This window comes from Xylocopa sonorina, chromosome 6 (assembly GCF_050948175.1).
Source record: "Xylocopa sonorina isolate GNS202 chromosome 6, iyXylSono1_principal, whole genome shotgun sequence".
In the NCBI taxonomy this organism is placed as follows: domain Eukaryota; kingdom Metazoa; phylum Arthropoda; class Insecta; order Hymenoptera; family Apidae; genus Xylocopa; species Xylocopa sonorina.
The window spans coordinates 2073016-2089964 of NC_135198.1; the positions used below are offsets into that span (position 1 = coordinate 2073016).

Genomic DNA, 16949 nt, shown 5'->3' on the forward strand with positions numbered 1-16949 from the left:
ACCCGTGTGGAAAACCGAGATCGAGTATTCGTAGAGCTTGCGTTAGATAATTGTATTTTAGTAGCGTTACGTCGAAAAATATGAAAAACAATTTAATTGGCGGCTCTTTGGTTCAATGTCACGTGTTGATCAGAGATCAACAAATAAATCGATGGAAGAAACAGGTTTCTTATCACGCGTCACTTTACTAGGAATTTCATTACATCGGATAAGTAGCCCAACCCATAAATAAATCAGGCAAACGGGGGGAATGACTAACGCAAGATTACGCGACCCATCGGCCACTTTCGGCCCACGCTATTTTATCACACGTTTAATCTGATCTTCGTACGTATAAGGTTGTGATATACGGCAGCCCATAGATTCTAATCTATATCTTCTGAATATATCTCTTATCGGTTATTCCCGAACAATTGATTCCTCTCCAACATACGGTTGTTTATTCAAAACACACATTGTATATAATTAGAATAAATAAATCTCCCGTTTTGTCCAACTCGTTTATAAATAAAGTATTTTTTTGTCAAGCTCATTGTAATATCTTTATATACCAACATATAGTTTTTATTATTATCGTGTATAACAGTATTTACACAATTGTACAAGTGACATACATTTTAGTAAATGTATGCTTAAATCACACAACATATTAGATTAAAAATTAGCTTATTACCTTACATTAAAGAACCGAGGGCTTAATTAGATCCTCCTAAGCGCTATACATTCTGAAAAATGTAGTCAAATTTTTCGAAAATTAAAATTTACCGTATGTGTCACACGCTTCCTGTTATTCCGCGATTGCGGTACAGTAATAGTTTCATTTCTCTGTTTTAGCATAAAACATCATAAATATTAAACAGAGATGAGTAATTCTAATGTACGTACACTCCCTGTATAGAACCATGATGCACTGAAAAAAATAGTCTTATCAGTGTGTTACTATGTATGTTAGAACAGTAACTATAAATATCTCTTTCGTGCAAAATTGTTATAAAAATTTAAATAAAAAGATATAAATGTACACTTTTTACAAGTACATAGCAATTTATGCATGGTACCATATACAACTTTTTGCACTGTTTAAAGGGGAATGTTTCGTATTGAAATTGCGAAGAAACATTTCTGTGTTAATACAATCTCGCAATAACACAAAAACACTTATATAAATCATGATACTCATCTGTCGATGATCCATAGAATTGAACTGAACACGCTTTACGTTTGTAAAATAAAATCTGCGAGGTATATATCGTACATTTAGAATAAACTCGTACAAGAACTTAAGCGAAATAATATTCATAATAAAAAGTCTATCGTTAAATTGATATCACAATTCGCTTTTAATTGTTTTTCTCTCAGAAACATTTTGTTGGCGAAGAGAATCTTCCAATTGAGTACTAGTTATTTTACTATCTAATGCGAGTGATTCAATATTTTTATAATATTTTCTATAATTTTTTCTGATAAGTTTTACTTTGCGTTGATCTTCCTTAAGATCAATGGTAGAACCTAATATTAAATGTATATCTTTAATGTGTGCCAACTTCAATAAAATGATTTTTCGCCTGTTCCTGGCACTTATTCTCCCTAATAGACTAATATGTCTTATCAACTTTCGATAATCTTGAAGCAATTGCTGAATGATATCTAGACACAGCCAACGAGTTCTAGCGATACACGCATTTGGAGCTTCTCCAGCCCCAGATTGACAAATATTTACAAGCGCTTCAACATGCGAATCTCCATCCAAATTCGCCAAGATGAAGTTAACAAGATTCGGTATAGTTACTGGTAGAGAAAATGGATACACTGTACTATCCTCTTTTCTGTAACAATAAAGATGAAAAAACTGTTATGGAATACGATCACAAGCGATTCAATTTTAATTACCTTTTGGCAGGAAAAAAGAGAATAGATGGAAATCGATTCATATTGTATTCCCACGGTAAATCATTGTTATCACCGTCTACTCGTACGAATAAAAGATGATCCATTTCGCGCAAATAATGAGCTACTGTCAAGTATACATAAAATATTGCGCTACAAAATGCACAATAAGGAGAGTGGTACATTACAACCACATCCTGAAAAATCATTAAATTTAATATATCCGTTAATTATAGTAAATATTTCATATCTCTGCAATAATACATCCTCGTTTCTCCTTCTAATTTACCTTTGTTGGATCTAAAATAGTTTTTAAGAAGGTTTCAGTAGTTAATTCTGGTATGCATATACTTTGTACATTTTTTGTTTTACAATTAACTTGAGTTTTAAACTTTTGCACAAAACGCTTTGAATTATTAGAGCGTAACGTGCGTTGTAAAAAACCTTGTGTATAATTATTTATAAATTGTATAAGTGTATATCGATTAAAATCTTCCAGCATGGTGTATTGACTCTCGTGCTAAAAAGAGATTATGAATTAATATAATTGGTAATAATAAAAATTTACCGTAGTCGTAAAACTTACAGCAACATCTAATATAACAACAGCAGTCTTATCTTTTCTTTTTAGAATATCTATACCAAGACCCTCCGCGAAATAAAAATAATGCAAACTATCGATTGCTATTAGTGTCAACGTTTTATTGACTTTGCACACTGTTTTCGTTAAATTTATATTCGAATGTTTCGGATTATCTCGCGGAAATATAGGCTGATGATATTTGTTTCCCGTTATCCATTTTTTACAGTCTGATTTTAAGTGTGCTTGTTTTATTGCACGTGCAGATCGATCATCTTCTTCATTTGTAGTAAGCACCAATGTTTTGTACTTTTGGCTAGAATAACGAACCGTATTAGCTACAAAAAATAATACCAAGAGCAAAAATTTGTTGTACCTCTTAGGCTTAAGTCCTTCTTGGTTCTTTACTGCCATATCATCTTGATTACAGCAAAATTCATACTTCTTTTGCTGATTCTCCATAGCAGAAACTTTAAAAATGTCTGCACTTTTGCATACGTTATCAGGTTTACTAGGATCAAGCTTACAAATGGACGTTTCTGTTTCACTCAGTATGTTCTTTTTACATCGAAGACATTTGTTCATTACAACATTGGCACAGCAACTGTTGTTAATCCATCTTTGAATTGAAATACTAATTGTCGATTCAGTTGTCGGACTTTCATTTTCCTTCAGAACTTTTTCACATAATTTATTTTTCTCGAAATGTCTCGTAATAGCGGTAGTACGCTTCAAACTAAGACGTTCAATCATCTCCTTAGCTAAGATATTATCTGCACAATTATAATACTCCAATCCAATTTCTCGGATCTAAAGGATCAATGTAATTTTTATTACATATCCTTTCGATACCGTTATTATGTTTACAATATTACGCACCAAGTTATAATTGTAATTCTCATGATGCAAAGGATTGCGAGGTGTGAAGAGGAACAGCACGGGCCCATCCTTCAAATATGGTGCTAATGTTACTGCTTTTACTCCTGGAGGTTGCAGCCATAGAACTTGTTGATGTATAGAACTGCTAACCCAATTTAATATGTTTTCGGAAGTCCATTCAGAGTCTTCTGGATACCTCTACACATTTCAATTCTCAAACTCATTTAATCGTGCTATATATGCAAATGTTTCTGCTTTATGTATCCAATGTATTTACTGCTACACAAATATAAAAGATCTACATCGTGTACTTACTACAGACTCGCTCCACATGAGTAAATTTGCAGATGGAAATTTATAAATATTATAATCTGTTTCACTGGACAATACACTAGTAACAATAGCAAAAACTAGTTCTCTATTAGGATCCTCTTCTAACGCTCTTATAGCAGCTTTATAAAATTCTTTATAACCAGGAGTTTTATCTAACCTAGTGAAATTAAAATATCCTACCACCACAGCCTACAACAATGACAAATAATCCATTCATTCATTATTCGTAACATTCTATTCCAAGTTGTAAACCATTTTTCTATACTTACATCATAGTTCATAAGTAGGTATGTTAATTGTTCTTTATGCGTTATCCTAACAATTGGATTCATGACTGTATTTAGAAATCTTATCATGTATGGCCAAGTACGTATACCCCTATACTCCACACCAGAATCCCTTGAAGGGTAAAGCATTAGTACCGGATAACTTTGTATTTTATTATATTGAATTCTACATTCCGAGCTCGGATGCCAACAATTAATAGCAGCAAAAAAGATCTAGAAATTATAAAAAATATTTTAGTTAAAATAACATTATATTTAACGCAATCAAAGTATCGCTACTACAGAATATTGTACATCTATATATATATATATATACATACGCGCGAACCATTGACAGAGTTTTAATCAATAAACGGTTAAATGCCTGCCAAGATAAGACGGGCAACTTACGTGTGCCATGTAATTCTGAATAGAAATTAATGTAACATATAAATCATATTAAATTCAGTAATATCTTTTGTACCTCTGAATGATAATACTGAGCAACTTTCTCAAATTCTTGACGCACAGTTTGACTCTCTGCGTCCCATGGAGCATAATACATAACAAAACTGAAATCTGCTTCCGTAACTCTTTCTATCATAGCCCCTAGATGCCCTTTGTAAAAATCTAAGACGATTGAGCTTTGATTAAAAAACGGTTTAGCCATCGGAGGTTTCGATACCTTGGGCGACCTATAAACACGATAATGGGTAAATACAAGTGTTGGGAGTAGTAAATATCGCTTAACAAAGACAAACACGATTTGTCTTTATTACCAGAAAATTAGTATTCCATTATGCTCACAGATGATGGAAACATCTGTTACATGCTGTCTATGTGTAAACCATCCACACTGTAATTCATTTTTGGTTAAATAATTTGTATAACCTAAAACTTACGAACTATGGAGGGCTGCTAAGGCGGTAAAGATGATTGCAAGGAAAAAGCGAGTAATTTTTCTGGCGTACGAAAACATCTTGTTGGCCAGTCTTTCTTCTACCGCGAGCTTCTGATGCGACTCCTTAGCCACGTCGTTACTTCCTGAGTCCGGTATAACGTGCTGGTTATCACCATTTCTCGGCGTGTTCGTTTCAACCTCTTCCTTCAACATTATCCGTTAAATCAAAGGGATATTAAGGGGTGAAAAAGTGCCGCGCTTTAAAGCCTCATCACACACACACGCCTTGTTTATCCCGTCACTGTCATACGGGCTGGCTGATGTTTATTTAATTAAATATAATTAGCCGGGCTTTTCGAGGATTTCTATTGAACCACCTGTATTTTTATAAACCGGAAACAGCTGACCGCTTGTCAACATATCGTTAATACACGACGTGAAAGATTAACCATTGGCTCAGCTTATTCGAGCAGCGGAGAACAGGAGTGGGTTTTTGCGATATCTTTCGGTATCTGTTTGAATTATTGCGTGCCAGGTTAGCTACTATCGCAGGATATCGACTGTAAATTGAAATCTCATCGCTAACGATGATCAGAAATTAACAAATTAGAAATATTTTTTACCGTCAGGTTTACCTTCCCATAAACAAATTTCTCGCTATTTTTATGGCACTATCGATTGTCATGTCAAGCAATACGGAACTAATATTGAGCACCACTGAAAATCTGTACGCAAATAAAGAATAAGTGCACGCGCGCACGTACGTCTTGTGATACGTGTGCAATGTTTTTGTTACAAATGTAATGATTGTATTTCAGTGTTATTTAATAATCAATAAAAAACTGTAAAGGCATTCGTAATGAAAAGTTTATTGATCTTTTTACCAAGCAGGCTTTGCAAAGAGAAGCCTGGATATATGTTTGGTAAAACAGTATACGATGATAATGCAGAGGTTAAAAAATTCTACGTCATTGGTGTATGCAAGGTGGATAATATAGAAATGATGAAATGTGCCAATATAATTGGTTATTATTCTGGCACGGAAGATAGAGGATACTTAGATAAAAAGTATTTTGATTGGATCGATATACGTTTGCATCCTATGGTCTCCAACAAAGATAATATTTATGATTATAGCGTAAAAGAGATTATTGTCAACAATAAGAAGATTCTTACTTTACACTGTCATACAGTCATTATAGTATACGATCAATTAGCTTTAAAAGAAACAGAGTTGTTTGCTCAAAAAGCAATGTCCGGCGATCATTTTTATGAGTTAATGAGAATACTACAGAATAAAGAAGTAAAAAAAGAAATACTGAGAAAGGGGAAATGCACTTATATAAAAGAGACTTTCCTAGTGTATCACATGTTTTTATACTTTTATCCAATCCTTTTTCTTAGTAAAGTGACCAACAAGTTACTACCAATTTTAAAGTACTCTTTTCTTGGTTTACACATTAACGGATGGTTAGAGAATGTTAAATGGATGTTAATTACCATAATAAAAAACAAAAAGTTTACATTGAAAACTGGCAACTATGCTTTCGCATTAATAATAGATATGTTATTGGGAATATTTATATTGCGATTGTTGTTATATTACTTTGAGTATACATCTCCGTCTCAAATACTCTTGAATAACGCAGAGGCAAGTTAAAAATTCACGTTGAAGTTATTATTAAATTAATGAGATACCAAATATTGGAATACATTCAATTTAAATAATTTCAAATAATTTTAAATAATTTACAGAAAGTGGTAACATTTTTGAAAGATCTAATACACTGGTTAATGGGCGCACCAGCTGGATTAAAATTGAATCTTGCGTTAAACAATATACTTGGAAAATTCTTTCTATACCATATACACATGTGGTGGACTTTCTTAATATTTATAAGACCAGTGATGGATTTTGCATTTGAAGTATTGGTATTGTTAGGAAAGCTTGGCATTACATTTCAAATAGCAATAGCTGCTGACCTTTTAGCACTTGTCAGCTTTCATGCCTATTGCATTTATGTATATGCAACAAGGTATTAAAAGGACAGAAATTATTTTAGAAACTACTAACATACGATCACTATTAATGCAATTTTTTTATTAGACTTTTCAATATGCAACTGAAAGGAATTACTGGTTTATTTAGACTATTTTTGGGTAAAAAGAAGAATCCATTAAGAGAAAGGGTAGATTCTTGTCAATATCAACCAGATCAACTATTTGTAGGAACTCTATTATTTACCATTTTACTATTTCTTATGCCGACAACTTGGGTTTATTATGCAGTATTTACTATGGTATCTAAAAAATAATGCGTTTAGATTTCAGTTACGATTCAAAATTTAATATAATTTTATCTTACAGCTCAGATTAGCATTGATTAGTTTTGGGGGTTTTTTAATAAGAATGAAATTTTACCTTCAAGTTGTGCCCTTATTTACATTTTATAAATGGTTACTTCACTCTTATAGTACCAGAAGTAAGTATAGTATCTTTTTATATTAATAATAATATTAATGCAAATAATATCAATTGAATATTACTATTAATATTAGTAATATATTGAACATCAGTCATCAGAACATCAGTATTTAGAAATTATATCATTTCTATGTTTAGGTATTGTTAATATTACAATACATTCACACAGAAAGGATGAACCAATAATATTATTAATGACAATGGTTGTAGCATCCTGGTATCACACATGGGATAAATGTATACCAGATACAATTAATCATCATCCGTCCATAGAATGGAGTAAGATTATAAATAACATTGTATGGGGTGAATTGTTATATCCACTATAATAAATATTTATTTACATTTCAAAACTAGAGAAATACTTTCGTATACATACTAATTATAAAAATAAAACTACATCATTTTAACCAAATTTCTTTTTGTATTTTTCAACCTCAGCTTTTCCATAAATTTGCTCCAGAACCTCGACCGGTATATTTTTTATCATATTTTCATCGATATCGTTCTCTTCTCTCATTATAAAAAAGTATATCATAAAAATTATTAAGCTCGCTGATACGACCATATCTTGATACCACGGTTTATTTTGAGCATCCGCAGTTGTATAAGCAGCAGGAAATGTTGCTGCCTTAGATGTTGAAAATTTTATTGGCTTGTCGTACTCATCAAATTCGTCATTTCCCTTTGATTTAATGGAATATTTTGCGGTAAGAGGTATTTGCGAAAGGGGACATCTAAAAGACATGATAAATGATTTATTTATATAAATATGAAAATGTTTAGAATAAATGTAAATGAGCAGAAATTATTATTTATTTAAACAAATAAAGTACAAAAGTAGACATAACCTTGTTTAACGTAACTAAAAAAAAATGTAATGTAAGGTAAAAATATTATCTAGTCATGTATATACCTTTTTTGTAATAGAATTCTATCGCTTCTACGTTTAAGCACTGTTTCAATTAACTTTATGTGTTTCATTTCTCTAAGTAAGAAGGAAGCGTAAACGACACACAACATTCAGTTCTCACGTGTTATTTTCACCGATAATAAGTAATATATATACATATTATATCTTATATCATTTCCCTTTTTAAATTTTGCCTTGTAAAAAAGAAATAAACTTGTATTATTAAAATATTTATAATTAGCGTCCTTTTGATGATCTTATATTATTCGATGATATTTAATGTTCTTACAAAAGTAGAAGTGTCCACGCATATGCTCAACTATCTATAACTTTGAAAGTAGATATTTACTTATACTTATCGTTTAATTTCTACCTAATATCAACCACGAAAAACCTATTAAGACACTAAATGTTGCAATATTATAAATTTAGAAACATATTTGTACATAAAATACTAAATTGATTTGTATGACACTATGGGATCGGATAGCACGTCAAAGTTTGAGGTTAAGAATCCAAAATCGCGAAAACGAACGAAAATAAAATATAAATCGAAAGGTGATTATTGAACAGGCTTCATTTAAATTCGGTGATTTAATCATTTTGTCAGCATAATGATGACATGAACTGCATTACGAATTTTTTAGAAAATGAAATCTACAGATATTTAATTGATGTTCTTTAGATGTTACAAATACAACAAGCAGCAATGTTGATAGCTGGGGAAATGACACTAATAATATAGAGGAATTAAATAGGCAGAACATGAAGCATAGAAAGCGTAAAGAAAAGAAGCAAAAATCAAGTACTATAAGCGACGCTTCACAAGAAATAACGGAAAGCATAGAGGAAGAGAATAATTTTGCGGAGCTGCGAAAAAATCAGGATGAAGAAGGATCAAGCGATGAAGAAACACCACCAAAAAAGAAAACAAAGTAAATGACTTTATTAAATACAATTAAACATTTTTTTATATTTAATGAATGGTCCAAAGTTAATGAAATTTTTGTTACTAGTAGGTACATAGAAAGTAATTTAGATGATACAGAAGAGAGTAATAAAACTGATGCAAAGACTCCAAAACAGCCTTCTAAGAGGCAATTAAAAAAAGAAAAGGCTGAAAAAAAAGAAAATGAGAAAAGAATGGCCAGTAAAATGGAAGCGATGAAGAAAGGACTTAATTATGTATCAAAGGTGGTTAAGAAATTTTTTTATATTTTGTTTGAAAATGCACTGAAACGCTGTTCGTACTCATGCCATGAAATTTTTACTTGCAGTGGAAGTATGCACGAAGTGAATGGAAGTTTGAGAAATTGCGGCAAATTTGGTTGATTGATAATTTACTAGATGAAACTTCTATACCAGATGATATTTTCCCAACAGTTTTGGAATATTTTGAAGGATGTAAAGGTATGGCAAGAGAACAATTATTAAAGAAAGGTATGGATGTTATAAGGAAAGTAGAAGAAGATGAAGAAAACAAAGATGAAATGGAATCTATTGCTTATCAAAGAGCAAGGAAACTTTTACAAGCTTTGCCTACTGAGACCTAATTAGCTTACAATTGTTCTAAATGAATAATTGTTTGATGTTTTTATTGCAAGCAAATATTTTTTTTATATATTATTTGTCAATGTTTTTCATTCATCAGATATACATTGATAAATTTATGTATTTATATTAAATCTTTATATATAATTGAATGATTAAATTAATGTTTATTACATGAAAATAATTTATTTAACAGATCCCCATTTTTATATATATACCTGTATATGTATATTAAACTTTTAAAGAATTGAAAATTTGTATAATCTGCAGATTATACATTGCATTGCATACTGATGATAATCTCTCTATTTCTCTCTCTCTCTCTCTCTCTCTCTTACTTTCATATATAATATACAAATACTCTATCGACAGAGACTACAAAATTATCCCATAACAAATTACAATTAAAATATCCTACATTATTCTGTATACTTATCTACAAATTGTTTAAGTTTATCTACATCTTGGAGACCAACAATTCTGTCTAACACTTTTCCATCCTTCATCGCAATCAGTACAGGTACAGATCCAACCTATGTAGATAATTAATTTTTGTTACTTTTGTTGGAGTAAAAAATCATGTGACGTAAAGAAATGAATTAATAGATCACCTCATAATCTAATGCAAGATCACTGTTTTCATCTATATCAACTTTTGCCAGTAGAACTTTTCCCTGTTTCTCTGCAATCACTGACTCTATGCGTGGTGTAAGCATACGACATGGATTGCACCACCTATGACAGGAATTACATACTGTATCATTTGTATTATCGTTCGACAGCGAGCATTTACGTACGTTGCGAAAAAATCAATGATCACAGGAACTTTAGAGTTTTTCACGCGATCGTTAAAATCTTTTGGATCTTGGACTTTAAAAGCAGTTGAAATTGCTTGCTCCTGCGCCGGTGCATTCGCAAAATATCTGCTTCCTAAAGCAGTACGTACGGTTCTTATACCAGCCCGCAACATTTTCAACTTTCGTTACTAAACGAGTAATTTCTATGATATCGGAAGTAGAGATGTATCACAAATAGATTTTGAAACGCTGCAACAATTTTCCCAATTCTAACCTAAAATCTTGTATTAAAGACTATCGTACTATGGATTGCGTCAGTGTGATACAGCTAGCCAACATTATAATTTAAATAGAGATTGTTTGTATTTTTATCATTCCCCTATTTCATTTTCCTAATATTCTCTTTGTAGCAATTTTATTTCTCAAAACATAGCAAAATTAATAATATATTTTCCATACAAAATGTTATTTAATAAAATATAAATATCCATGAATAATTAAAGAACTGTGACTGATTGTGCATACATCATACATATATACACATGTGTTCACCCTAAATACTATTGCAAAACATAAATTGTTATAAACTTTAGTTAAATGTATGTATGTATCCAGATTGTTCTTTCTTTATTTCTTTCAAAATGTCAACATATTCTGCTCATAATGATATACTATCTATATATTTTTATATAAACATATAATTCCGGAAGTGCTTTATTAAAGAATTATAATTTATTATTTCTACACATAAATAAACAAACGTTCTTTAACGGAAACAAAATTTATGTAGAAGTCGTAACTTTAATCGTAAATTAAGTTTCAAGCCTGGTAACGGTTCGTAGCTAAAATTAATGAGAGTATACTGTTTTAGAAAATTTTCCACTAGCACGTCAAGGTCGGCACTGTGAGAGCGCCAGTGCTCTCTCTCTACCTCGCAGCGTCGCGCGCAGCAGCCAAACATTACGCCACTAGAACTGTGAAACGCTCTGTTCTATACAAAGATTTTTCTATCTCTTTCATAAACTGGGGGATGGCTACTGACATTAGGCTTAAGGATTATATATTATAGAAGTATAAAGAAAGAATTAAAGAAACGAAGACTAATTATAGTAAACGTTATTGATAATATCAAATGGAAATAGGTAGTTCCACAGTGCTTATATGCGAGCCGCCACTGTCCGAACCATAAACTTGTAAATAGTATCGCAAACCTTGTTATAGTCAATCATATTCGACCCAGCGGGAATTGTCTAAGGGAATGCTATTGCATTTTCCATTTAAACGACCTTTTAATGTACCGATCTTGATGAATTTAAATCGACAAAGTTAACGACTCATTTCCAATTCTCGAATTTCGATCTCGTTGAAAACCTTCGAACACGCGTTAAGGCATTAGAACACACAAGATGAACACAGTATCTATGTCTAGAAATACGGAAGAGCTACATACACGCATATGCATATAATGCATTAAAATCTATTATAGGCCGTATCCTTAATTGTATCTTTCAATGACTGTTTACAATCTGGTAATTACGCGCGCGTTTAATTACTTCGTTAATGGTTTTGTGTATATAAAACCAATGCCATTTAACATGTGAATATTAACATTCACACTGAATTTTCTATTCTTTTATTTTATTGATATAATCGGCTAATCTGATTTTCATTTAAAAAGTAAAGAAGAATAATTGCTGTAAATAAATCAGGATAATGTTATGGTAAGCGTTATTTGAATAAAAGCGGGAAGTTGGAAGATTTAAAGTAATTACTCCCTTTTCTACGATCAGTCGAATTTTTTTGTTTATAAATATTATTTTCATTGTATAGAATTAAAAATTGATGATTTTGTGACAATCACAAAGAGAATCCAAAAGACTTGAGCAAGGAACTTAAGTTAAATAACATTGAAAGTATGTCGCAATTTTGTTCCAGTCAACAGGAAAGGCGTTTGTCTCTCGTGTTATGTCGTGCTGTTCTGACTCTAAGACGTATAATTTCCCACGGAGAAAATCTACTGTTTTCGTAACTATATCCTGTGTCGCAAAGCACGAAGAAGTAGATTACATAAAGAATTTTCATGCCACGTGATAATCGTAAGGAAACTACTGACGATGACAATTATCCTTTAGTCAAAGTCTAGAGTCTGAATTGATTCAGTTTCACCTGTTAACTATGTTGCAATAATTTGTCACAAGTTCATGTACCGATTTAATCATTGACATACTGAGTCATTACTACATGGTCCAATTTATTTTAAACAAGCACTATAAAGAAAATATATATATATATATATATATATATATATATATATATATATATATATATATATATATATATATACACCAAATATATTTATATGCCACTTTTATTATACCAAAACAGAATTTCTTTCAATGTGAATTTGAAATATTTATGTCTCATGCTTATTATGCAATGCAAGCGCGAAGTGTAGTAATAAAATTATGCAGCATTCAGTTCGCGATGCAAAACTGCACGATATTTTTCTATTCGTCATTACATTACATCTAATAATAGACCAAAAAAGAACACACAAAATTGCGGACTAATTTGTTCTACCACGGTCACATGATAGGCGTACTATGCGTAAAGGGGAGCACAAGAATCGATTTCAATTATTCGTCGAAGGCGTAAGCACAATTGCGGTAAGATCAATGAAACGTAATATGCATTATTAGTCATATCCTTCTGCATCGCGAACGATCTTAGTCACGATTTTCATATTTATAAACTTCTGCGAATTACTTAATAGAATCCAGGCGATCTGTTACTCATTGATTGTATTTGTTTCTAATAATTTTTTCAGCGACATCGAGACATTTTATTTTTGGCACTTTGGCATTTCATAGACTTATGAATAGAATCACGATGCCTGTCATTTTGCTGAAGGCAGAATTAAAAGTCACAAGTTGATTTTTTTTAAATAACTGGAACGGTTTTTTGTTTTCAAGGTCTTGACTATCTTTGTCTTTATACCTTTTTCATGCGTTCAACGATCACGTTCCTAATCCGAGGAATATGTTTTAGGCGAGCAACCGCGTGCCGTATTTTCTCGCCAAGGAACAACACGTTCTTGTCCGTTTGCGTGTTGCGCAAGAACAGCAAGTTATTTCCTTCTATGCACGTGTAACGATGCTAGCTACAACGAAAATACATCGCGAATACCTTCTTTAAAAGTGGACTCACGTAGTGCAAGGCTATGAGACAATTTTTCTTCGTTCTTGTTTCTCTTCGCAATGTTTGATGCCTGAGGTGCTCGGTATTCATTTGCAGTTTCAGGTCGAGAACTAGCGGGGAATATTCTTCAAAGTGTTACAATTTTGTGAACGGCGATCGTGCTAGAAAATCAGATAAGCACATTATATTTCTACTTGTTTTTCCAACTTACGATATTTAATTAGATGAAAAACTAAATTCAAGTTCTTCGGTATTGAATTTCGTGAAAATATTATATTTCTTTTTTACAAAAATAAAACTGTAAAAAGCTGAAATGGAACGAACAAAATTATCACGGATTTCCTTCGACGCTTCATTGTTTTACGCAAAACTACTTGCACTTTCATTTTAACCCCATTAATCGAGGGAATCGGCAGGAAATTCGTGAGGATAGAGCCTGTCGCAAATATGAGTTGAAATGTTATTACCGGTCTACGAATCGATATTACGTTTCTTTCATTAGATTGGCGAAACGAAATCTGTCGATAAATCGTTGGGGCGAGGTGGCAGAATAGAAAAGCCTCTTGAAAAAATAGAACATCGGGGGTTCTGAATAGAGGAACTTGGGCCTGTAATCATAGGGAACCTAACAGATAGGGGGTCCAGCAGGGATACTGCGGTATTGGGGTACGAAGATAATAAAAGGAGAGCCGTTGGTTGTTATGGTAACCGTCGATCTAGGATTTCATCTGGTCTACATCATGCTGACTAGAATAGATGACCCACTGCTCCCGAGAAAATGCGTTCTAGGTTCTGCAGAAATCCTTTAATTTCCGTTTGAGTGCCACGGACTTTTGGAGGGATCAAATCGAACAGTGCTATGGAGCGCGGCAACGCTCCTGAATTTCTATATTCAAAGATGCCGGGAGCACTTTGCAGTTTCTACGCCTCAAAGTCCCAAGCTGCGCGATGGGGCTTCTCAATTTCTATGTCTCAAGTTCCAAGCAGGACGATGACATTATTATTCTACTTATGAATAAAGAATCTTGCGTCACTGTTGCTGCGCCATCTTTCCGAATGTCCAGCGTGCAGTCAATTTGGCTCTTCTCGTCGAATAGTTGGCACTTTTGAATAGACCAGGAGGAGCGTGATCGCACTGTCTAGCACTAAACTGGTTGAGAACCAAGCATTCCAATTTTTTGTCTCTGACCAAGTTAATATTGATTAGTATGTCCTCAGACGCTTATTTCTAGTTGACTTGATCTTCTGGTTACTTTTAGAAATCAGTATAGAGTTTGCAGGAGGAAAGTACTTTTACTAAAAGTAACATTCTTGTCAATATTTCAATTTTTCTTACAAATATTTGTAGTTTATGATTTCTGAAATTTGATTAAATATTCTCTATTTCCAGCAATGAATTCCCCCGGATCGAAATATATAATTTAATTCGGAAGAAGCGAAATTAGAAATTAAGGGTGAGTTATTAAATTGCTTACTGGTAATCAGAAGCAACGGAGCTACCTCGAAATTGGAACTCACTGAATATTTCCCGCGCGTTACGTAGCCTCTCACGAAACGTCGTTCAATTTGATTAAACAGTCTGCGTGCACCGGTGAAGCGTGAAAATCTCTAGAAACGGTCGAATCCTCTCTCTCGCTTTGGGCTCCGAACCGGTAATGATCCAATCGGAAAGTTAACACGCCCAACGTTTGCAAACGTGCTCGTTTGCCCTATTATGACCAGCTAGTTGGTCAGCGATTCTCGACCGGCTTTTCTGTTACGTGACTTTGAAGAAAAGAATTTATCAGCAGTCAATCTCCTTTTGCAAAGTTTCTTACGTTCTGAAATCAATAAGATTACCGCAGGACACCGGTTGAACGATGAGTAATACATCTGACTTCATCTATTATTCTTACGTATGATATACAAGAAAAATGCTTGAAACTTATCGTTTTACTTGGAGCATTTATTTTGGAAAATAGTAGCTTCTGCTTGTTTTACATACCTTCAGTCACTTTTCTGATATAATTCAAGGTTTTGATAACCGTGCGAGTCTTAGCTTTCCTTTTAAAGAACAGAAATATTTTCTGAATTGATTTGAAGCCAAGGAAGATCTGAAAAATGCGTGAGGAAATAAGAGAAGTCTGTAGCAATTATAAATTCTGAAAGCATTATTTTTCATTTGAAAAAAAGGAGAAGAAATAACGCAGAAGCGGAATAATTAAAAGAAGTATTATTATCTGTTAACTTTGCTTTTTTAAAATAGCAAGAAATTTTCAGATGAGCAGGAACAAAATGCGACTCGTTTCGGTTACCTAGGATATATTTGAAAAATATTTAGAACACAGTCTACAGGAGATTTCTATTCAAGGAGTTAATCATCGTTATCGTTAATCAAGTGATTCGAGATAAGTTTTGTTTGCGACAGCTTTTCTGGTCTTACCTAGGTGTACCCTTTATGGCACGAAAACATTGATTGCCAGTCGAGTTCTGCGAAAACCCTTTACCGTGTGCTGTTTCATATGTTATTATCGCATTAACTTTTGGTCGCGGCCGCGCCACTACGAAGCCAACATTTCTGTTTTCACGATGCGTAATATCAAGACCCAAATTAGCCACCACAGTAAATGTTCAGGAAATATTTGGCGATCTTCTGTCGGTCGCAGAAAATCAATTTCAGAACCACGGAAAGTAACTACTTGAACCGAATAAAATATAACGTAACATAATCAATATCGTCTTTTTCTTCAACCGATAGAAAAATAATGCAGATGAAATTGTCGTTTGAAACAATTATTAAAGGGAAGAACTGTATTTCAAATAGCATTTGCCTTAGGAAATATTTGAATCAATACCACTTCTTTCACCATGTTTTAAACGATGGAATTATTACTTTAATAGTTAATACGCCTTTAAAAAATATTGACATAAATAATATTCTTTTTTAGACTTTTTATTAATTTGTTTTTCTATTCAGACATTTAATAGAAATAAAACATTCCAATCTTTTAAATTGATTATTACAACTATTAAATAAGTTTTCTCGGAAAATAGAGGCCCTGCCAGATCAAATTTTCATGGTATATGGTAAATGGTAAATGGTATAAAGTCATCAAAATAACTCGACTTCGTTTCAAGATAAAAAAAAAAATATACAAATGTGCTTATATAGACATCAAAC

General features: G+C 32.6%; 4 protein-coding genes across 6 annotated transcripts; 1 reads left to right on the forward strand and 3 right to left on the reverse strand.

Moving 5' to 3' along the window:
• Positions 1-542: 542 nt before the first annotated feature.
• On the reverse strand, positions 543-5379 carry LOC143424350 (thioredoxin domain-containing protein 11). Of its 2 annotated transcripts, XM_076896361.1 has the most exons (10): positions 4848-5379; positions 4430-4640; positions 3949-4179; positions 3662-3868; positions 3347-3544; positions 2844-3277; positions 2474-2783; positions 2177-2407; positions 1891-2084; positions 543-1826 (listed from the first exon to the last, which is right to left on the reverse strand). In XM_076896361.1, the coding sequence occupies exons 1-10, from the start codon at positions 5057-5059 to the stop codon at positions 1328-1330; spliced, it is 2727 nt and encodes a 908-aa protein (XP_076752476.1). In that variant the 5' UTR covers positions 5060-5379; the 3' UTR covers positions 543-1327. The 2 variants fall into 2 exon arrangements, with proteins under 2 accessions (XP_076752476.1, XP_076752475.1); XM_076896360.1 differs by having other exon boundaries at positions 2474-3277.
• Positions 5380-5624: 245 nt separating this feature from the next.
• On the forward strand, positions 5625-9982 carry LOC143424960 (uncharacterized). Its single transcript, XM_076897372.1, has 8 exons — positions 5625-6501; positions 6606-6882; positions 6954-7146; positions 7214-7328; positions 7469-7636; positions 8929-9178; positions 9260-9437; positions 9521-9982. The coding sequence occupies exons 1-8, from the start codon at positions 5706-5708 to the stop codon at positions 9794-9796; spliced, it is 2253 nt and encodes a 750-aa protein (XP_076753487.1). The 5' UTR covers positions 5625-5705; the 3' UTR covers positions 9797-9982.
• LOC143424958 (uncharacterized) lies at positions 6927-8881 on the reverse strand. Of its 2 annotated transcripts, none has more exons than XM_076897370.1 (3): positions 8247-8881; positions 7696-8067; positions 6927-7150 (listed from the first exon to the last, which is right to left on the reverse strand). In XM_076897370.1, exons 1-2 carry the CDS (start codon positions 8351-8353, stop codon positions 7737-7739), a joined length of 438 nt encoding a protein of 145 aa, XP_076753485.1. In that variant the 5' UTR covers positions 8354-8881; the 3' UTR covers positions 6927-7150; positions 7696-7736. The 2 variants fall into 2 exon arrangements, with proteins under 2 accessions (XP_076753485.1, XP_076753484.1); XM_076897369.1 differs by lacking the exon at positions 6927-7150 and having other exon boundaries at positions 7642-8067; positions 8247-8437; positions 8533-8865.
• Positions 9983-10108: 126 nt separating the features above from the next.
• LOC143424959 (thioredoxin, mitochondrial) lies at positions 10109-10915 on the reverse strand. Its single transcript, XM_076897371.1, has 3 exons — positions 10592-10915; positions 10406-10529; positions 10109-10327 (listed from the first exon to the last, which is right to left on the reverse strand). The coding sequence occupies exons 1-3, from the start codon at positions 10762-10764 to the stop codon at positions 10214-10216; spliced, it is 411 nt and encodes a 136-aa protein (XP_076753486.1). The 5' UTR covers positions 10765-10915; the 3' UTR covers positions 10109-10213.
• Positions 10916-16949: the final 6034 nt, after the last annotated feature.

Excerpts from the sequence above, each read along its gene's own strand:
- LOC143424350 (XM_076896360.1), bottom strand. The coding sequence starts at position 5,059 with ATGTTGAAGGAAGAGGTTGAAACGAACACGCCGAGAAATGGTGATAAC. Across the intron at positions 2,085-2,176 it reads CTATTTTAGATCCAACAAAG|GATGTGGTTGTAATGTACCA; the intron begins GTAAATTAGAAG and ends ATGATTTTTCAG. Across the intron at positions 1,827-1,890 it reads CTCTTTTTTCCTGCCAAAAG|AAAAGAGGATAGTACAGTGT; the intron begins GTAATTAAAATT and ends TTATTGTTACAG.
- LOC143424960 (XM_076897372.1), top strand. The coding sequence starts at position 5,706 with ATGAAAAGTTTATTGATCTTTTTACCAAGCAGGCTTTGCAAAGAGAAG. Across the intron at positions 7,329-7,468 it reads TCACTCTTATAGTACCAGAA|GTATTGTTAATATTACAATA; the intron begins GTAAGTATAGTA and ends TTCTATGTTTAG. Across the intron at positions 9,438-9,520 it reads GACTTAATTATGTATCAAAG|TGGAAGTATGCACGAAGTGA; the intron begins GTGGTTAAGAAA and ends TTTTACTTGCAG.
- LOC143424958 (XM_076897370.1), bottom strand. The coding sequence starts at position 8,353 with ATGTTGTGTGTCGTTTACGCTTCCTTCTTACTTAGAGAAATGAAACAC. Across the intron at positions 8,068-8,246 it reads AGAATTCTATTACAAAAAAG|ATGTCCCCTTTCGCAAATAC; the intron begins GTATATACATGA and ends CATGTCTTTTAG.
- LOC143424959 (XM_076897371.1), bottom strand. The coding sequence starts at position 10,764 with ATGTTGCGGGCTGGTATAAGAACCGTACGTACTGCTTTAGGAAGCAGA. Across the intron at positions 10,530-10,591 it reads ATCATTGATTTTTTCGCAAC|GTGGTGCAATCCATGTCGTA; the intron begins GTACGTAAATGC and ends TTCCTGTCATAG. Across the intron at positions 10,328-10,405 it reads ATCTTGCATTAGATTATGAG|GTTGGATCTGTACCTGTACT; the intron begins GTGATCTATTAA and ends TTATCTACATAG.